The 18,592-nt window shown below is 39.9% G+C and overlaps 1 protein-coding gene across 2 annotated transcripts in view; it reads right to left on the bottom strand.

Moving 5' to 3' along the window:
- The window catches only part of LOC148453485 (glutamate receptor ionotropic, delta-1-like), a 681,738-nt gene that overhangs the window by 102,443 nt on the left and 560,703 nt on the right, over positions 1-18,592 (bottom strand). Inside the window, exons 4-5 of one of the 2 annotated variants that reach the window (XM_088462067.1) lie at positions 12,709-12,914; positions 11,804-12,351 (exon numbers count right to left, since the gene is read on the bottom strand). In XM_088462067.1, coding sequence (XP_088318193.1) covers positions 12,289-12,351; positions 12,709-12,914 — 269 coding nt within the window. In that variant the 3' untranslated portion in view covers positions 11,804-12,288. Of the gene's footprint in view, positions 1-11,803; positions 12,352-12,708; positions 12,915-18,592 lie in introns of those variants that run through there. The other variant, XM_088462068.1, reaches the window with a different exon arrangement.

Genomic DNA, 18,592 nt, shown 5'->3' with positions numbered 1-18,592 from the left:
AAAATGAGGCAGACGCATCCCCATTTTCTGGAAAACACAGACAGCACCACCCCCACCCCAAATGACCGCAGCCTATCAATCAGTGTGTGGTTTAGGGGCACTGCATGCAATGACGCAACACCCGTTCTTCACATGAGCAGAATGGGTTATGTGCATGCCCCTCCACCATCAGAGATGTACTCAAACCAATGGCCCTTGGACGCCAATAAAGTATCTGCTGTGCCTCACACCTCGAGTGATTCAATGCACAAAATGCTCAAAAAAATTGGGTTCAACAAGCACGTTGGCGAATAACCCAAAAAATAGATATCTAAGGTGCACAACTGACATAAAAACAACTGCCAGTAATCACTTTAAATTAACAAGAGCAGAGGCCGCTGCTCCCTGAAAGGGATTACTGTGTACCTAAACAAAGTCAAATTAAGAACAAAATAGGGAGCACTAATTTAGTCAGAAAAAAAAAAATATTTAATTTAAACAAAAAATTTTCAACAGATTTTATAGTTAAAAAAAAATGTGCACAAAGAAATCACAGTCATCTATGATAATAGAACTAGCAAAGCACTACTATAAAGGGCATACATTTAATGAGTGTACTATATATTGTAGCCACAACTGATATAAACCTTTTGAATTAGGATAAATGTGATTAAACTTGATTAGATATAGAAGTAAATCCTGAGAAAATCAGTCCCCCTGGTCTGGCAACAGAGATCCCAAATGCTGGTTCCTAGGAAGTGAAATATGGAGCTGGAGTTTGTACTGTATGAATTTATTTAAGCACAGATACATTTTAAACACAGAAAACTTTGTACACCTGTTGTGTGACTAGTAGTACTGTGTACCATAGAATAGCAAAAATAGTTTGTAATACTGCAAAGATAAGACACCTCTTCATAATGTTACAACTTTATCTTTCCAGCCTGTGCGAATAGCCATGGTGTATCAGCAGGACTTGTCAGCATGTAAACCACTTGTAGTTAGGGCCTGATTCTGAGCCACAAGCTAAATGCCAATGTTCACATAGTCGGCCGATGTTTTACTGTGCATGCTTCCTGAGTGTTACTGCACGGAGACGCCTTTACACATTTGGGTGCAGGGAGTGTGGATTTTAATTGATGTACCTGGGAAGTAAGAGGGGGGTGGTTAAGCAGTAGTGGGCATGTCGCTGACAGAAGTTGCATCCACAGGCGCAAAGCTGTTCACACAGGAGTCTATGGGCCTGATTCAGAGCCGCTCGTAAGCGGCCGCTCGTTCGCGCCGAGCGATGTTTGCCCAACTGCGCATGCGTACGGATCGTTATACGCATGCGCGAACCAGTCAGTGCGGCTGAAATTTGTTTGTTCGCTAAATAGCGAATGCCTGCTATTTTGAGTGACAGAATGAGGCGTATGTGGGTAGTAGCAGGGGAAGGTGCTTGAAAACGGGGAGTGAAGATCCGAACGCAGGCGTGCTTAAAGGTCAAAACGGTAGTTTTATGGGTGTGCATAATTAAAACAGCAGCATCATTGACCACGTCACTGGGTTATTTTATAGCCAGAACTGCACGCAAGATTGTGGTAGCAAAAACCAACCACAAGAATTGCGAGCAGTTCATACGCTGGTCGATGTACTCGATTAATCTAATAAATAGCGGACATGACATAGGATGCGAGCGGCCAGGGGGCGTATTTTTCCAAAAAACGACCGCAAGTTTTGTTCGCTCATTCAGACCTAGAGGCGTGAACAGACCGCAAAGAGCGAATGGTTCATTTAAATAGCCACCCCTATTTTCTGGACAAGTGAGCGCTAATTGCGTCCGGCTTTGAATCAGGCCCAATGTTTGGACGGAGAAACTGAACCTGCCATAGGACTGGTGAAAGTTTCAATGGTGTTTCCGATGGTGTGTTTAAAGATGCACAGAGACAGATTTCCTCAGGTGCAAGGTACTGCAAGTGTGTGTCTCAGTGTTAAAGAAATCGACTACAGCATTAGTGTAAGATGCAGATGCAGCAAAAGTACTAACATATGCGAGATCATGTTTCATTGCATGCAAAGACATACTATTGTATATGTACCTGTTTGAACTGATCAGCTGAATGCCTCTGAATCCCTCCAAATGATGTTAATACTATATTATATTGCATTATTATAGTGATATTAAGAATTGTGTACTGTGATTGTAACATTTACTACTACACCTGTGAAGCCACTTTTCATGGGATAAACCCGGCACATATAAAATGATTCTTTCCAGGAGTAAAAGAGGTGTATATACTATCTATGCCAGTTGAAGGCATCTTCTATATACACCTATCTCTGCAAGCTAACTTATGTAAATATGCTCATGAGCCATTTCTTATAGTGATCAGCATCAACAGGATGTTAACTATATGTCAAATGCACACTGGCGTCACTAGGGGGGTGCGGGCCGAACTGGGTGACACCATCCGAGGGGGTGACACCAAAATAGCAGAGCTGCTCTGCCATTTTGGTGTCACCCCGTGGGATGAAGTCACCATGACATGGAGACAGGCAGGGTGAGATTGTGGGCTTCCCCAGCAGCTGCAGGAGCGCTGGGGAAGCCCACTGTGTGCAGAGAACGGGAGGCGGTAACGCCCCAATATCGACACACATACGGGGCGTGGCTACACCCCTTCCCATGAAGCCACGGCCCCTTTCGAGCATGCGCCAAGGTGCGCACAGCATTTAAGTGACGCCTCTGCTAATGCATTAATATCACAAAGTTACGCATCTCTCCGCATTATATGTACAGTATGTGGTTTCTTAATAGGGAAGAGAATGATTTCCTTATAACATTTTAACATCCCCACCCCTCCCCCACCCCACGCACACACCCAGAGGTAACTAATTCTAATCTAAACTTTTTAATATGATACATTATTCTAAAAATTTAACACTACAGTTGTATAACAATAATACATGTTTTTTATATAAAAGTAATAAAGCCACATTTAAGTGTTTAGAACTTCCAGGCAAGCTAAGTAATTAGCATTTTAACGATATAACGTTTAAACATTCTGTTGATAAACATCTGCAATGTATATGTTAATGTATTGCAACTATTTAATATGATAAAGAATTATGTTAGATGTTTTATGATAATTACAGATATGACAAAGGTTTATTATCTTAGCTATTTTAAGTTCCTGTCACACTTCAGCTTTAATTAGGGAAGCTGCTACCATAACTCATTAGCATCTAAACAGCCTACATCTATGGACTTCATTTGGTTTCGAGATCAAGCAGCCACATTGAAAAATAATTACATGTGAACCATGTAGCTCAATAGAACACCTTGTATTGTTCACAAACAAAACAGAAGTAATGTCATACGTCATTGTGGTATAGATTCATTAGACCACAGTGTGCTTCAGGAGTCCACTACGCAAATTTGCATAACTAAAATTTTGAGCGACAAGTAAATCCTAGCAACCAATCGGAAGGGGAGGAAATCTGAAGTGCAAGATATTTCATACATTTGAAAGTTTTATGTATCCAGTGCTTTACTATATTACTTGTTGCACAGTACTTTACATGAGGGTTATTTACTCTGACACGCTTTTCCTATGGGAAAAGGGAAATGTATTTTTAAAACACTTATGTTCTACAAATTCAGTTTAAGTTAAGGGTAAAATGAGAATTACTAATATAGACTAATTTAATAACATTATGCAAATAACACAACTATGTTCTGTAGCCAATAGCAACCAGCCAGACAGTACATTTCAATGATGTTATATGCTTTGAATTCATACTGCGATCATCTGCTTGGTTGCAATAAATAACAGGCTATTTGTGCTTTAGATGTCTTTCTTTTTTATATAAAATAAGACTTCTTGTTCTCTATTAATTTTTTGTGTGAGTTAATAAGTGCATGCATACACGAGTAACAATCATTTGCCAACAACACAGCCACTTTTTGGTGTAATGTGGGTTTTTGTTTTGCTTTACAATTAGGACTTCCTGCCCACCTCCTGTCCCTTTATGTACTTGTGACTCCAGACAGTAAACATGTCCCCATCAGTGTTACCTGGCAGACGAGTGCTGACAACACTATTCATGTGCAGGCAGCTACTGCAGTTCACAAAACAACTGGTGTTGCACAAACTGGCTATATATCTCCATTAACCTTTTCGTCAAACTCGAAAAATAAATAAATTGTTGGAATTTTTAAAAATTGTTGAGCGAAAAAAAAGGTGCAAGTAAATAGAGAATGAGGTGCCCAAAAGTGGGCCAATCACTGGTGAAAGTGTTCTAGGGTCTGGAAACAAATGGTTACAACCAGTGGTCGAAGTGGGGAGGTATATGGCGGCATGATATACCGCCACTTCCCGTCTCCACTTCATCTTAGCCACAGAAGAGAGACTGTACCAGTGCTGGCATCCAGTATAGGATCCCAGTGCTGGAACAGCGACGGCAATGTGTAGAGATGTGCCCGACAGGGGCACATCTCGATCGGTGGCGGTGGCATGTAGCCGGGACAGAGCATTGGGTCCCGGCTACACTAAATAAGCATGCTCTGGCCGCCAGCCAATCCGTGTGTATTACTGACACAAACTATAAAAAGTATTGGTTTACTGAGGTGGGCTTGGAAGCAATATTGAGTGGACGCAGGTGTTTAGAGCTCCTGGCTTCCTCTTACGATATACGGGCCCCCCCCAGGCTAATTTCACCCAGACCGTGCCCAGTCTGCTCCCACGGTCACCCACCTACTTTGTGGCTCATTCCTGGTGCCCTACACAGCCCTACTGCAGCAGTACAGACCACAGCCTACCTCCTGTGCTGAATCACTGGGACGACAGACTGGACGCGGCCTTACAGGCCAGCGCTCCTGTGTCCCCCTAACGATGGTCCTTCCGGTTGAGCGGCAATACCACCCCTGGCTCCCGGTGTCTGCACGAGGTGAGAAATCCTCTACGGCCCTCTCTCCAGGGTGTTGCGGCCTCCTCCAGAGGATCAGGAGCCCGGATGTGCTCCTCTCTCACTGCTCCCCAGGCTGCCTTTTGTTACCATGCCTGCATTGGAGGATCAATTTACTTGGACTAGAGACCTCTTCCATCTGCAGGTCTGTTCTAAGTAATTAGTGTACTCCTCAGCCAACCTAGGTAGGATTGTTAAGGCCCTGGTATATTATACATAACTATAACTGCTCTGTCAGTGCACCACCATTTTCCTTTTGAGCTTCTTTATATTATATATGGGCAATATCTCAATATAAGAGGCCAACCGGGGCTCACGGGCCACCAGCCAATGAGATGCTGCCAAATGCAGTGTCTCATTGGCTAATAGCAGCGCAGGATTAACTGAAACCAAGAAGACACGATACTCCCGGGCCCCGGTGGCTCCATTCCAGCATCACAGGTCAGTGGGAATTAGAGAGAGGGAATGGTGTGAGAGAGGGGCAGACAGAGAGAAGCAGGCAGTTAGTATTGTAGGGGGAGAAAGGGAATTGATTAGTGAGAAGGGCAGGGCGTGAGAGGGGAACAGGCAGGGAGACGTGTGCGGGAGGTGAGAACTACAATGGGGTGAAATGGAAGATGGGGCCGAAGGGGGGGGAGAAAATTCAATCTCCATACCCCCACCTCTAAATTCCCACTTCGAGCACTGGTTACAATTACAACCCATACCTGCTTTTCTGCATCCCTGTCCAGGACAATTTTGTAATGTGTAGCCCATAGACTACAATGGCTAATGAATATCTGCTGCAGTCCCCCCTTCTTGAATCCTGGGGGTACAGACATTGTCTTGGGAATACCCGCAATATCCCTTTGATAAAAAATGTCCCTAAGTCTGCTTTTTGCCTCATTCCATACATTCTGTTATTTATTATTTTATTTGTTTGTTCTGAACCTTCAAATGTGTAAACCTGGCTAAGAAGACCAACTAAATGTATCTGAAACATTTGGTAAATCCAATGGCAAATATACAGTATATGCTCATAGTATGAAAACAAATTACTGTTCATATCCTGAGGTTAGCTATAATTACAGTAGCTCAAGAGGCATTACAAGCTTTAATAAGCATGACTACAATTAAAAGTCCATATAATGGCTGGCACACATGGCAAGCAGTGATTTTGTTTCTCGTATGATCGCTGAATACATAGTAACATGAAAAGATAAGACTATTCTGGAACATAGTCATTGTATTATGAATTGCCCCCAGACAAAAAACCCAAGCAGCTCACTGCATGGAACACAATGTCTACCAACTAAAACATTTCATTATTTTGATTCTCTCAAAATGTTCTAGTAATATGTTTGCCAAGAACAGAATTATGTTATGCTTGCAATAATAGTTTCCTATTTTAGTGGATAGGAAAATAACATTTGGTATAACTTGTTATTAATACAGGGTTAGAACAAAATAAAGTGGCAAGATGATCTCTCCTTGCCTTACAGCATTCTACATAAGTATCACCACCCGGCCTAGTATCCTGCAGTAACCTCCACTCCTGCAGAGACTGCAAGCGTTAGTGCTATCCTACCGCTTCCCTCCCTTGTACCTATTTTGGCCCTTCTATCAGTCACCTTGTTCCTCACATACCACACTTTATCAGGAGGCCTAAAGTAATGTGTCATGTGCACCTATTCATTCATTTATTCTGGGTGAGTGGGGAGGCCACCAGATAAGGTGGTATTAAAATGTGAGAGAAATCAGTTGGATATTTGAGGCACCTGAAACAAACAAGAGCCTCAGGTGGAATATCCATGATTGCAGCCATAGCACAGTATTTGTGACCAACAACAATCATAGGAGTAGTAGAAGTAGTAGTAGTAATAGAAGTATTAGTATTAATTATAACAAGGAATATGAGATGAGTTGGGTACGGAAATCAGGATCAGAATCCCAATGCCGGCATCCTGATATGGTTAGGATACCGACACCTGGCAGTAATTATCCGAAATGTACCACTACCCTTAACACTCTCCCCAGTCTAAACCTAACCCTAAACCCCCCCCTAACCACAATACTTATCATCGGAATGGCGGTGGTCTGGCTTCTGACTGGTGTCTAGATGTCGACACTGGCATTCCGAGTGCTGGCATCCCAACTGTCAGGATCTCAGCTGCATCCCAATGAGACTATAGCACTCTGCTGCTAAGCTGCACATTTAAAGTGCCTTTTAGTATATTAGCTTTCTCAAAATGATATTGAAGCATTTACTCAGGAAATGTTTGAGTGCTGGAGCTTTTATCTGCTTTGTGCTTTAGATGATGTGATGTCCTTATCATAAAACTTCAAATTCAATTTTGTTGCCATTATTATGGTTCATACTCATCCTCAACTACTGCACTTATGTTTACTCTCCATAATCCAGTCATATTCTGCTTCCGGCTCAATAATATAGTCATGGTGGACAGTGCTATTAGATATATGTAATGTTATTTCACAATAGCCAAAGCAAAGTTCTGCCTGAAAAAGGGATGCAGCCCCAGAAATATTAAAGAATTTGGTTATTTTAGAATAAACCTAATACTTACTTACTGCAGAGCTTATTGCTCATCTAACTGATTTGTGGCTATAGAACAGATTACATTGGAGCCATGGGTGGAGTTTCTGCAATACACCTGCACCAATTGTTATAAATGTGAAGCTGATGGAAAATGAGGCATGTGCTTAGGGCACTGCTAACTCTTGTTGTTTGTTATTGAGTGTTTCTCATTTATATTTTTTCATGTGAGTTTGGCAAAAATACATATGAAAAACTAAACAACCTAAAGATAAGTAAACTTATTTTATTGAAGCATGCAGTCAGCAGCACAAACACCCTGTAAAGGAGTCTTACATAACTGTATTGGCTACTATCAAGCTCTAGAATCCCAGCAGATGTAATAAATTACAACCGCCTTACAAAATATCAATATTCAAAATGATAGTTCAGGCAAAGTTACACAATCCATTTCACGGATACTTTCATTTTAAATGACAACGACAAACTTCTGGGTATTTGGCATTGGCATGGTTGGGACTTTCTTTGAAAAGATACCTGGGAGTCATGCATCAGTTCCTGGCCACTGAATCGAACCCTTTCATTATATAACCCTTGTTTTTACTAGCCACCCTGCCGCTTTCAGCCAATTTGCTGAGTAAATGCTACTATATAATACGTTGTGGTTGTCCCACAAAAGAGAAGCTGGCATCAGTGACATTGACTTGTTGCCAAATGAACAAACAGCATTACCGTGTGCATCACAGTACGCATTAAAGTCTGTCTTACTTTGAAGTACAATACAGTAATAGTTGTCAACTCAAGCATGCAATGCAACTCAGCAAAACACCTAGTAGGTTCCCAGCAAATTGCTATGTCAGCAGTGAAAAGAATTTATGGAACAGCAAAGTGTGAAAAATGCAGTCAAATAGCATAACTTGTATGATTACTTGAGCCCTAAACCATTACAGTAAATGACTGGGCGTATTGTTACAGTGACAATGCGGTGTGATTATAAGTAAACAGAGACGGGAGGAGGGGGTGTCCTTCGTTGAACTCTCACTATAGCAGATGTCAAAATTTTCAAACCATACCAGGGGTAAACTCCATTTTACGTTATTACAGTTGTAAAAGACCCCACAGATCTATCGGACATAACACCTATCCTATCTATATTTGTTATATGCACTCTACTCATAGTGGGGAGCATGATGTTGTAAATCATGAATCATGTCATTGCAAAGCAGGGTCAGGACCATAACCCACTTTAGAAGATTGGGAAATGAACTCTGGGAGGGTAGCCTATTATGCAGGAGGCCACATTCTGGGAGAGTAGTCTGGTCTGACTCTACTACACTCTCCTGCCTTCTCTAGTTTCAGCTGTGTCATGCTACTCCAAATCTGATGTCAGCAAGATGGAATGGACCAGTTAAAGACAGAGATAGGCTTTATATAGATAGATGAAACAATAAATAAAAATCAGATGACAAAAATTATACCACAGCAGCAAGGTTAAGATCTATTAGACTTAAAAAGTATTCCAATATAGGGGGTGATTCAAGGTCCCACGCTTTTGCTATTGCAGCTGATACCATGATAGCAGCTGCGATAGCACTATTATGGTAATGCAGCAGGATGCATCACACTCCCTGCATGCATTACTGCTTCAAACTGTCTCCATAGACGTAGCAGCGGAACATCTGCGTGATCCAATTGCTGGCTTGAGTGACCACGGGGTCACTCAAGCTGGCGAATGCAGATGCACAAAAGAGGCCAGGAAATGCCTGTCAGCGGGTGGAGGTCCTGGCCTCTTACCCCCCCCCCCCCCCAATATCTGCGACACTCCTCTGTTTGGGGAAACTGAGAACATCACTGCCCTCTCCCTGCCCAGAAATGGCAGCAAACTGTCAATCACCAACAGTCTGCTGCTGCTCTGAGTGCGAACACGCAGAACCCATACTGCACATGCGCAGTACGGGTCTTCTGCCTGCGCAGACTGGGGACAATCTTAACCACTCTATAATGTCTGTTTAATAAATGTCAAAAAGGCCTATTACTGGAAAAGATTCATTAGGCTTTGTTGGCAAAAGCTTCCTTGTACAAAGCCTGAGAATGCATACTCAACAAGAATCTGTGCAGCAGCAATACCACCACAATCCTTGTTCTATCACTGCCTTCAGTTAACGTCATTTTGACCTGTTTGCATGCAATCTAAAACCTGAGTTTGTTTTTTTAAATCAGTTCCAAACCGCGGGAAGATCCGAACCTGGGACTCGGTACCTCAAAGTGATTCCGAACTCCGACTTGGCTTGACTCAGAACCCCTAAATTCAGTTGTTTTCTGAGAATCTCTACCTAACATAGATCTGCATTGTTGACATGGTCCTTTAATGAATGGGGACCATTCATTGCTTAGAAATAGAAAAGTTTGATCAGTGAAGCCTTGAAGTGCCATGACAGCCAGGAGTGTTGTTAAAATGGCCCCAATCATCACTACAGACACTATGGGGAAATGTATCAAACCCTCTAACGAGGACAAGTGGTGATTTTGTCCATAGCAATCAATTGTGTCAATTTATAGGATGTACTATATAGGTTTGACAAATCCCCCCTGAGTTTGAGAATGGAGTACCAGTAATGAAGAATACAAACAAGTGGACATAATGCAATTTTTGAATAATGCCATCAAATGTGGATGGACATTCCCTTCTCATTGACACAGCTCCAACAAAGGTTTGTCACTTTCGGGGGCAAAACAAGTTTCTTAAAACGTAATTTTGGTATAATCTAGAAATTAGTTTTTTGTGTTCTCTGCCTTCTAGTAGTTAGGCAATATTGGTGGGACAATGTCTTTAGTTTAGCCCAATGCCAAGCTCTGCATCTTACTTAGTTGTATAACGGAAGCTTGATTGTCAGATCTCCTCATTAAGAAAACAAATTAGGTGTCTTTCTGGACCTTCTGCATGGAAGGTCTTTTTAAAAGGTAAAAGATAAGAAAATGCACTCTCTCTAAAGTGAAAAAAATATGTTAAATTTCTAGGTCCCTCATGGGTTCAAGGGGCACTATAGAGTTTTAGGATGCAAAGTGGTTAAGTCCGTGTTTCCATGGACACTATTTCATGGTTATCTGCCATTCAATTTCTCTGGTAGGCCTTCCAGTATGATGCGGTCATCAATTGCTGCATTTAGTATAGTACCTGGACTATATTGTGCCTCCCTGACAATCACCTATAGCACTTATCATTTTTCCACTAGCATGAGATGTCTTAATGAACAGCACTTATTGAAACCCTTAGAACTTCTGCATCGGATTGCCTTGCTATATATATGGAGCCAAGTAGCACAAAATGAGATTAGTAGAGGTCCTGACTACATGTAAGTGCCAGTAACCTGCTAAATAGAGTGCATCAAAGTACTATTATTGGTAAGAAAAATATTTAGTCAAATAAATTTTTAAGGTTGAAAACCTCTTTAAAAAATAAATAACTAATTTTAATTTCTTTGCCTGATATTTTTGAAGAAAGTGTGTAATAGGGAGGAGCTGTAATTCAGGAGTTTCACAAATATAAAAAATAATAAGTCCTCATACACATGGCATGGGTACCAATAATAAGGCATCTCTGGATCAAAGTTGCATACAGCAAATTGTGTATGCGTGGTAAGCATGAAAAGGGTTCATTGAAAATTAATTTTGTAAATGTTAGCACCATGCTAAAAGCACCCATAGCATGGCACACTACAGATGCAATTTTTAGTGCCCATGAGTACGAGTTATAAGCTTAAATGATAGGCTTGACAAAAGTGCTCAACACACATCAATGGATTTAAACACAGGAATCTGATCAGCCAGCGTAAAAACAAATAAATTCTACTCAAAGTTAATCTCTGTGCATTCTTCACTTTACCATTTCAGTTTTTTGGCTCACCAGAACAGACAGTTGCAATGTAACATTCAACCTGGAATTTTAAATAGAACAGCAAGAAGATTATCTTTCATTAGCTATTAACCTGATATTTTAACATCATATGTGGATAGTTCATCTTTTTTTGTTTTAATTGCCATTTAAAAAGGTAACTGTCACACCTCATAATAACGCTATGTGCACTAATCTTTATTAGCCAAAACAAAGATCACTGATAATCCAGCAATTATCAGTTTTGCAGGAGTCTCAGAAATAGTCAACAGAGCTTATTCATCAAGCTGTCTCACAATTAACAAATAAACAACACTAAATTTGTTAAAACCTTTGCAGGTTTCATGTATTTCACGGTTAGCACGCAGGTTTGCATGAACTCTGTCGACTTACAGTATGTCGACATGTTTGAACTCTGACATAACCTATGTATCCAATATGTCAGAGTTAAAAATGTCGGCACACAGTATATTGACAGAGTACACGATGTCGACTTGTTACATGTCAACGAGTTGACATTATAATATTCAACATTCTGGTGTCTACATAGTGAAAATATACTGTTCACAGGTGTTGCATAAAAAAATAAATCACTTTTCTCAACTCAAATACTTATACAATCATCATTAAGCCAAACTGAATAGACTTTAGCTCTAATTTATTAACCTGAATTCACAAATATATACAGTACTATGGTTTTTAACTGCTGCAACTGAAAATTGATTGGATCCTCTCTACTTTATAAGCACAAGGCATAAAATAAAATGTGACAAGATGACAACATCTTTCTGGAAGGATCAATTGATATAATCGTATGGCCACACGAAGATGTTCTGTATTATAATGCCTACTTTCTAGCATTCTTGCTTCAGAGCTCTTATCATTTTGAACTGTGCATTTCAACTGTTTGTTTTTTGACCTTGAAAATAAATAAATTTCTTCATTGATAAAGCGGATGGTCTTTCTGCTCCATTGCATCGATGTAGTAAAACTCTGTCAGAAGCTTTTGATAGAAAAGACATTAGGATATTGTCACTGGTAGAATGACAGACTTTATGTACTCTTGAGGTCATTTTGGTTTAAAATTCTCAATTTCATTCTGTCTGCCCAGGACAAAGTTATGTTTAGTTGCATTTATTTTTTCTTTAGCTCCCTGTACATATTTTTCTTACAGACCATTTTTATTACTGTTGTTTCTCTACAAAACAATAACACGAATAAACTAAAGTATGCCAGAAACAGTTTTAGTGAATACAAAATATAACTTATCTGACATGGCACACCTTTTATAAACCTTGTAAACTTAAAAACAAAATAATAATAAGCACACCTATAGTTAGCAAAACAAAATGTTACTGACCTCATTGATGAAATTTTGTGCCCCTCTTGGACTTAGAAGCAAAATCGCCCTCCGCAAAGTGTCTCTGTAACGGTTAAGCTCTTCTGTTTTCATAGAGGTAAAAAGGCTGGCAAACACCCTGCTAATGTTTCTGTCCACTTTCTGCAATGATACATCAAGCCCTAATCTTGATGCCTGGTCCAGAAATACCTGCAATCCCCGAATATCTGCAATAGAAAACATTTGTACGTTATACTGGATTATCATTCTAAATCCTTTAGTTATATTTTATTACATTTACCACAAATATTTCTTAATAACCTTCATAGCTTCCATGTCTAATTACATCCCCTTTCACAGTCCACACATAACCTCACACACTGTCTTTTTTTCACATCCTCCTGACATTTGGCCGACATTCCTGTGTGACTGGATCATGCAGCCCACCAAGAACCTCTGCAGTCTGGCCAGACCAAATTGCAATATATAGCACCTATCCTTGTGTATCAATGCCTATTTCCTTATAGATTGTAAGCTTGCGAGCAGGGCCTTCCTACCTCTATGTCTGTCTGCTATTACCCAGTTTTGTTCTATTAATGTTCCAATTGTAAAGCGCACCGGAATATGCTGCGCTATATAAGAAACTGTTAATAAATAAATGACTTACCAATATCAAGACATACTGTTATGTAATTAGTCTGTTAACCTGTATGCAAATATATATATTCCATACAGTACATATACACACAATTATATACATACACACCGCACACACACACACAAATGGACCATTGTGCAACTGTAAATCATACAAAGTGAAACTATATTAAGGTCCACTGGTTATATCTGAATATTATGGATGTAGATCAATACATATAAGACATAAAATAGAATCCATCTGGTCAGCAAGAAAGTTTCCCAAGAAATGCTTCTCAAATGTAGGAAACTGTATGCAATGTGTGAGAATGTAGTCAAGCCTAAGAAAGAAAGAAAAGCTGGAACTTTGCTACTAGAGTGTGATTAAGATGCGGGACAGGAAATGTAGAAATTTGCCAGAAAAGAGGTGGGAATTTCATAGGGAAGACCATGAGAAAGGGCTGTAGGTAGGCGTCTGATAGCATCGGTCATGTTTCTGTTTTTTCCAGAAGACTGAGGTATTTTAAGAGGAAGAAGTCGTGGATGTAAGTTAGTTTCTAACAGATCATGTATTCCATAAAACACTTTTAAAGCATCTTTAAAGTGACAGGAGACAGTTATGTTTGAGGTTTGCTGAACTTAGGGTGTGCAGAATGAGAATAAAGAGTATGGGAGATGTGAAGGTGACCTGGATTTGCTGACATATCAAGAACTGCTGGCAGCAGAAGAAATAAGAGATGTAGAATATAGAGGTGTCCTCATAAATCTAGCCTCAATTCTCCATGTGGCCCAAGAAGAGTGTCTTTTAGCCCAAAAATGTGTCTTACTGTAGGTCGCATGTGATATATCTGTGTACTGTATATCGCACACAGATATACAAATGTCACATATTAAATTAATCAGTGCAGTATCCTGGGTGCACTCTCAGCACATCAAATTGTGACTGAAATGCATTTTGGGATGAAAGATGCAAAAAAGACGCTAGCAGAGTCACACATTAGCTGGCGCACAGAGAAGGGCTGTTAGGTACGACTGCAGTAACAATGTAGGAGGACACAGCTGTATGATTAAGTTGTAAGGCAGAGTATATTACAAAGAGGAAAAGCTGAATGGGGCCACAGAAGCCATTCTAGTCTTCAGCAAAGTGTTCACTCTGAATCAGTTTGAGTTCAGTAAAGCCCTGCAATTACAGCATATTTATTAGCCGGTCATACATTATGCAATTATCGGACTAATCCGCCGAATATTCTGCAGATCGGACCAATAATTACATAGCGTATAGCCTTGACCAATCAGCAATGATCGGACAGTCTTCCAACATGCATTGCTCATCCAATCATTGGTCGGCCACATCTCTCAGTATTTGCACTGCAGAGGCTGGAAATATCTCCACCCCATGAATATAGATATCATAGCCATACATTGTGAAACATCTCACAGGGTATGGACAAAATATCTGTTGGGTTTCAGGCTGTCAGATAAAATGTCTTTCGATCTGACAGACAAATTATCTGACTGTGTATGCCCAGCATAACTCAGGTTAAATGTTATATACCTTGTTAGGCTGTATGGGTATCTAGCATTAGTTTGTTTATGTGTTGATTAAATAAACTGGCTGTATTTATGAATTATGATTTTACTGTATTAAAAGGGTTCCAACGCTTACACTGGAAGATTCTTGATGTTGGTTAGTTTCTCACTGCAACGGCAGTGCTAGAAATGAAAGGAAGACTGTCAGCTTGCCAAGAACTGTGAAAGGTATTGGGGCTCCTTCAGGGGTTAAAGTGGGCTGGAACGGGGTGAAACTGAGGACCTCATTCAGAGGCGCTTGCAAAAAGCAGGGTGGCCGCTTTTTTTTTAACCCGGCCTCCTGGCTACTCCTTAAGCTGTGGGTGACCACCCACAGCTTTTGTGAGCGGCCAGGTGATGGTCACGATTATCGCGACCATCAAGCTTGTGACAAGACCCTTGTGGTAGGGTCTCATCTGCTGCAAGCCCCAGTGAACTTCCTGCTCAAACAGAGCAGGAGGCTCACTACTGACATCACGAGTGATGTCAGTAGGCCACCCACAAACAGCAGGCATTCCTTCAGGAATGCCTCCATTTGTCCAGCTACCCCCCCCGTTCCCACCTACAAAACAGGGCGAGCTGTCTATCAACATCGACAGCCGCCCCATTTGTAGCGAGCCCCGGAGCAAGTGAATTTCTCACTCGCTACGGGCTTGCACATACAGCGCGTGCACAGTGCCTCACCATTACACTGTCATAGCTCCCAAATATTCTGGGGGCCAAGGCACTCCCCAGGACACCGGCCATTCACTTTACAGTTTCTTATACACAGTTCCGCCTAGCGTGGGGGGTAGGGGAGTAGGCAGTGGAGGAGAGGAGTTCCACCACCTCTCCAAGACCACTTTAAGCCCTGGGCTCCTTGATGATAACTTGTATATAGAGGACTGTTTCATCTGCAAAATAGAGTAAAACTATTATTACTATTTATTAGAATCTTGTTATCCTAAAAAAGTAATGCTTAATACAAAAACTAATGCATGTATAAAGATATATATAGACCTTTAGTAATTCAATTGAACATTTTATAATTGATTTATTATATATTTTTATAGCTACTGTACTGTATATACGATTATACCACTCTCCCAAATTATCCACCATCAACACTATACTATACAAAATGTGGCTATTAAATAACAAGACTGTACTTGTTAAAATAAACCATGCTGCGTGAGTTGAAAGGTAGTGGGGGGGGAGACATTGACCTTGGACTATCCCAATTGGTTTTGGCTTTTCAGGTTTTACCGCTCTCGCACAGATAGTTTGCTGCCACACAGTGTTCGATGAGGTTGTAGTTTTCCGTGTGTCATAAAAATGCTTAGTTCAAAAGTGAAGGAAACCCATTTTGCATCATTTACTAAGGTACAGAAGAAAATGACTGAGCTGTTGAGATAGTTGACAGATAATAAGTTACAGAACTGGTTTGAACAATGGAAAATAAGAATGCAGCGTTGTGTGGGTGCAGAATGGGAATGGAGTTAAAATGTACTTAATATAATTAAACATAACTTCTGCCATCAGTCTCGTTATTTAATGGTCACAACTCATATACTGTACTTCATATCTGAAGATCCAGAAACTGTTTTTTTTTATGAGAAAAAATTGGGGAGAGGTAGGTCAAAAACAGACCGTTAAATACTAACATTTCAGTGAATGTAAATCCTGAACAAATGACTGAAACTTGGACAATCATACATCAAGTTTATTACAAAAAGATAGTTAACACTTCCGATGAAAACCATCTGGTTAACTACAGAAAAGAATTATACAAGGCTGATTACAAATGCTAATTGTGTAACAAATATGCAGTGTTGCAGGTTATAATTATACTCTATGCTTAGATGCAGCATATGACAATGTTATTTGTAATACAGTGAGTTTTTCTGCATTTCATATAACAGCCCCCACCTAACTTATATAAAGCTGAACACATTACACACATCTGTGGAGAAGACTGTCAGAATATGACCAGGGAGTTCAGGAACACTGGTACATTTTTTTGACTGGCCTGTCCCATGAATTATTTGAAGGTGAAATGATTATACTTTTGTTGACTTAAGTTATTTTACCTATTTGTTAAATGCCTGGAAAAGATATAAAAGGCTTTTAGCTGTGTCTCAGAAAAAATATGCATACAGTAGCTAATACTCCATTTTGACTTTGTTTTAAAATACTTCGTTACAACATGGCTGAAACCTTTTTGTGTAACTTTAGGAAAGCAGGTTTCATCTGGATTTTGTTTTGGACATTGATCAATTGTCAGAAACCCAGTTTTAGGAAAATTTCTAGTTCGCTTTATACTTGTAATTCTATATGAAAATTTAGCTTATAAAATACTGCTGATCTTAATACTTTTGGCAGTTAAAAAAAATATAAAAAAGCCTTAAGGTGCGTATACACTAGGCGATCAGGAAAGACAGTACGATTACGACATCGTAATGTCGTTCCTGATCCCCTGTAGTGTCTGCACTGAACAATCAGTCGTTCAGTGCAGGCACTGTCCATCATTCCTGAACATGCCAATCTGTCGTTATCGTCAGATTGTGCTGCATGTTCAGGCGATGGACAATGTCGGAAATGACCAGCGGGAGTGCGCATCGCTGGTCGTTTCCGACATAAAAGTGCACGATTTGTGCATGATTATTGAGCGACTGCACGATTACGATGTCGTAATCGTGCAGTTGCTCAGTAATATCGCCCAGTGTGTACCCACCATTAGTAATTTCTACAGTACAGTATTTGCAAATATTTCAATGGTTTATAAACAACTAGTCAAAAGCCCATCAAAATGACAGAAAAAAATAACAATAAGATCATGTTAGACTGTTTTTTGGTAACGGTTAAATGCTGCGCAACATTTTTCTCATGAATGTGGAATCAACTATCGGTTTAAAAGTAAATAAAGAACTTAACACAATTCCTAGTTCAAAAATATTATTTTATATACAGAAGCACATTTTTTGTGTAAAGCTTCTCAGAGTCTTTTACCAATTGACCTTTTTCCATGCCACCAATAATTTAACAGTAAGTGCAAATAAAACAAATGGATAGAAAATCCAGTCAATTTTGAATAGCAAAGGTTGTTATAAATGGTAACTGCCACACTAAAAATCTACATAAACCAAACCATCAAGAAATTAGGAAAATGTAGTCAGTGGGAATATGCGAGTTTGTTATATTTTCCTAAAAACCTGTTTAATATTTGAGATTTTTAAGAAACAGCAAAATATAGAACTGCTAAGAGCAAACTCCAAACAGCAAATGACTCGTACTTTGGGCCTGATTCAGAGATTGACGTTTATGCGATCTCTGTATTATGAATAATTCTCCCTTTTAATCAATTTGCTACTGCAAAAAAAAAATTGCCAAAAAAACATCTCTTACACCTACTACTTTCAGGCTGTGCCAATTTAATTGCTTAATACATGGTATAAATGTGTGTTGGTCAAGTCTGTTATTATGTAGAACCTGTGAGTGACTGTATCATTCTGTATTGGCAGAACCTATGGTGTTGATAAGTGTCAGTGGTGTGCAATAAAGGTTAGTCCAGATAACCAGGCTTATTGGTTTACTAAACAGCACTTAACAGGATGCATGGTAACAATAGTTTAATTAGGGTATGTGCATATAACTGGTACAAACAGATCTATCCATCGGCTTATGGGGCATAGTTACCTACTTTTTTCATCTACTCTCTGGG

Source organism: Taudactylus pleione, unplaced genomic scaffold, assembly GCF_031769625.1.
Source record: "Taudactylus pleione unplaced genomic scaffold, aTauple2 ptg001143l, whole genome shotgun sequence".
Taxonomy (NCBI): Eukaryota; Metazoa; Chordata; class Amphibia; order Anura; family Myobatrachidae; genus Taudactylus; species Taudactylus pleione.
Note: the sequence above shows the minus strand (reverse complement) of the source record. Positions and strands in the feature narration are given on the sequence as shown.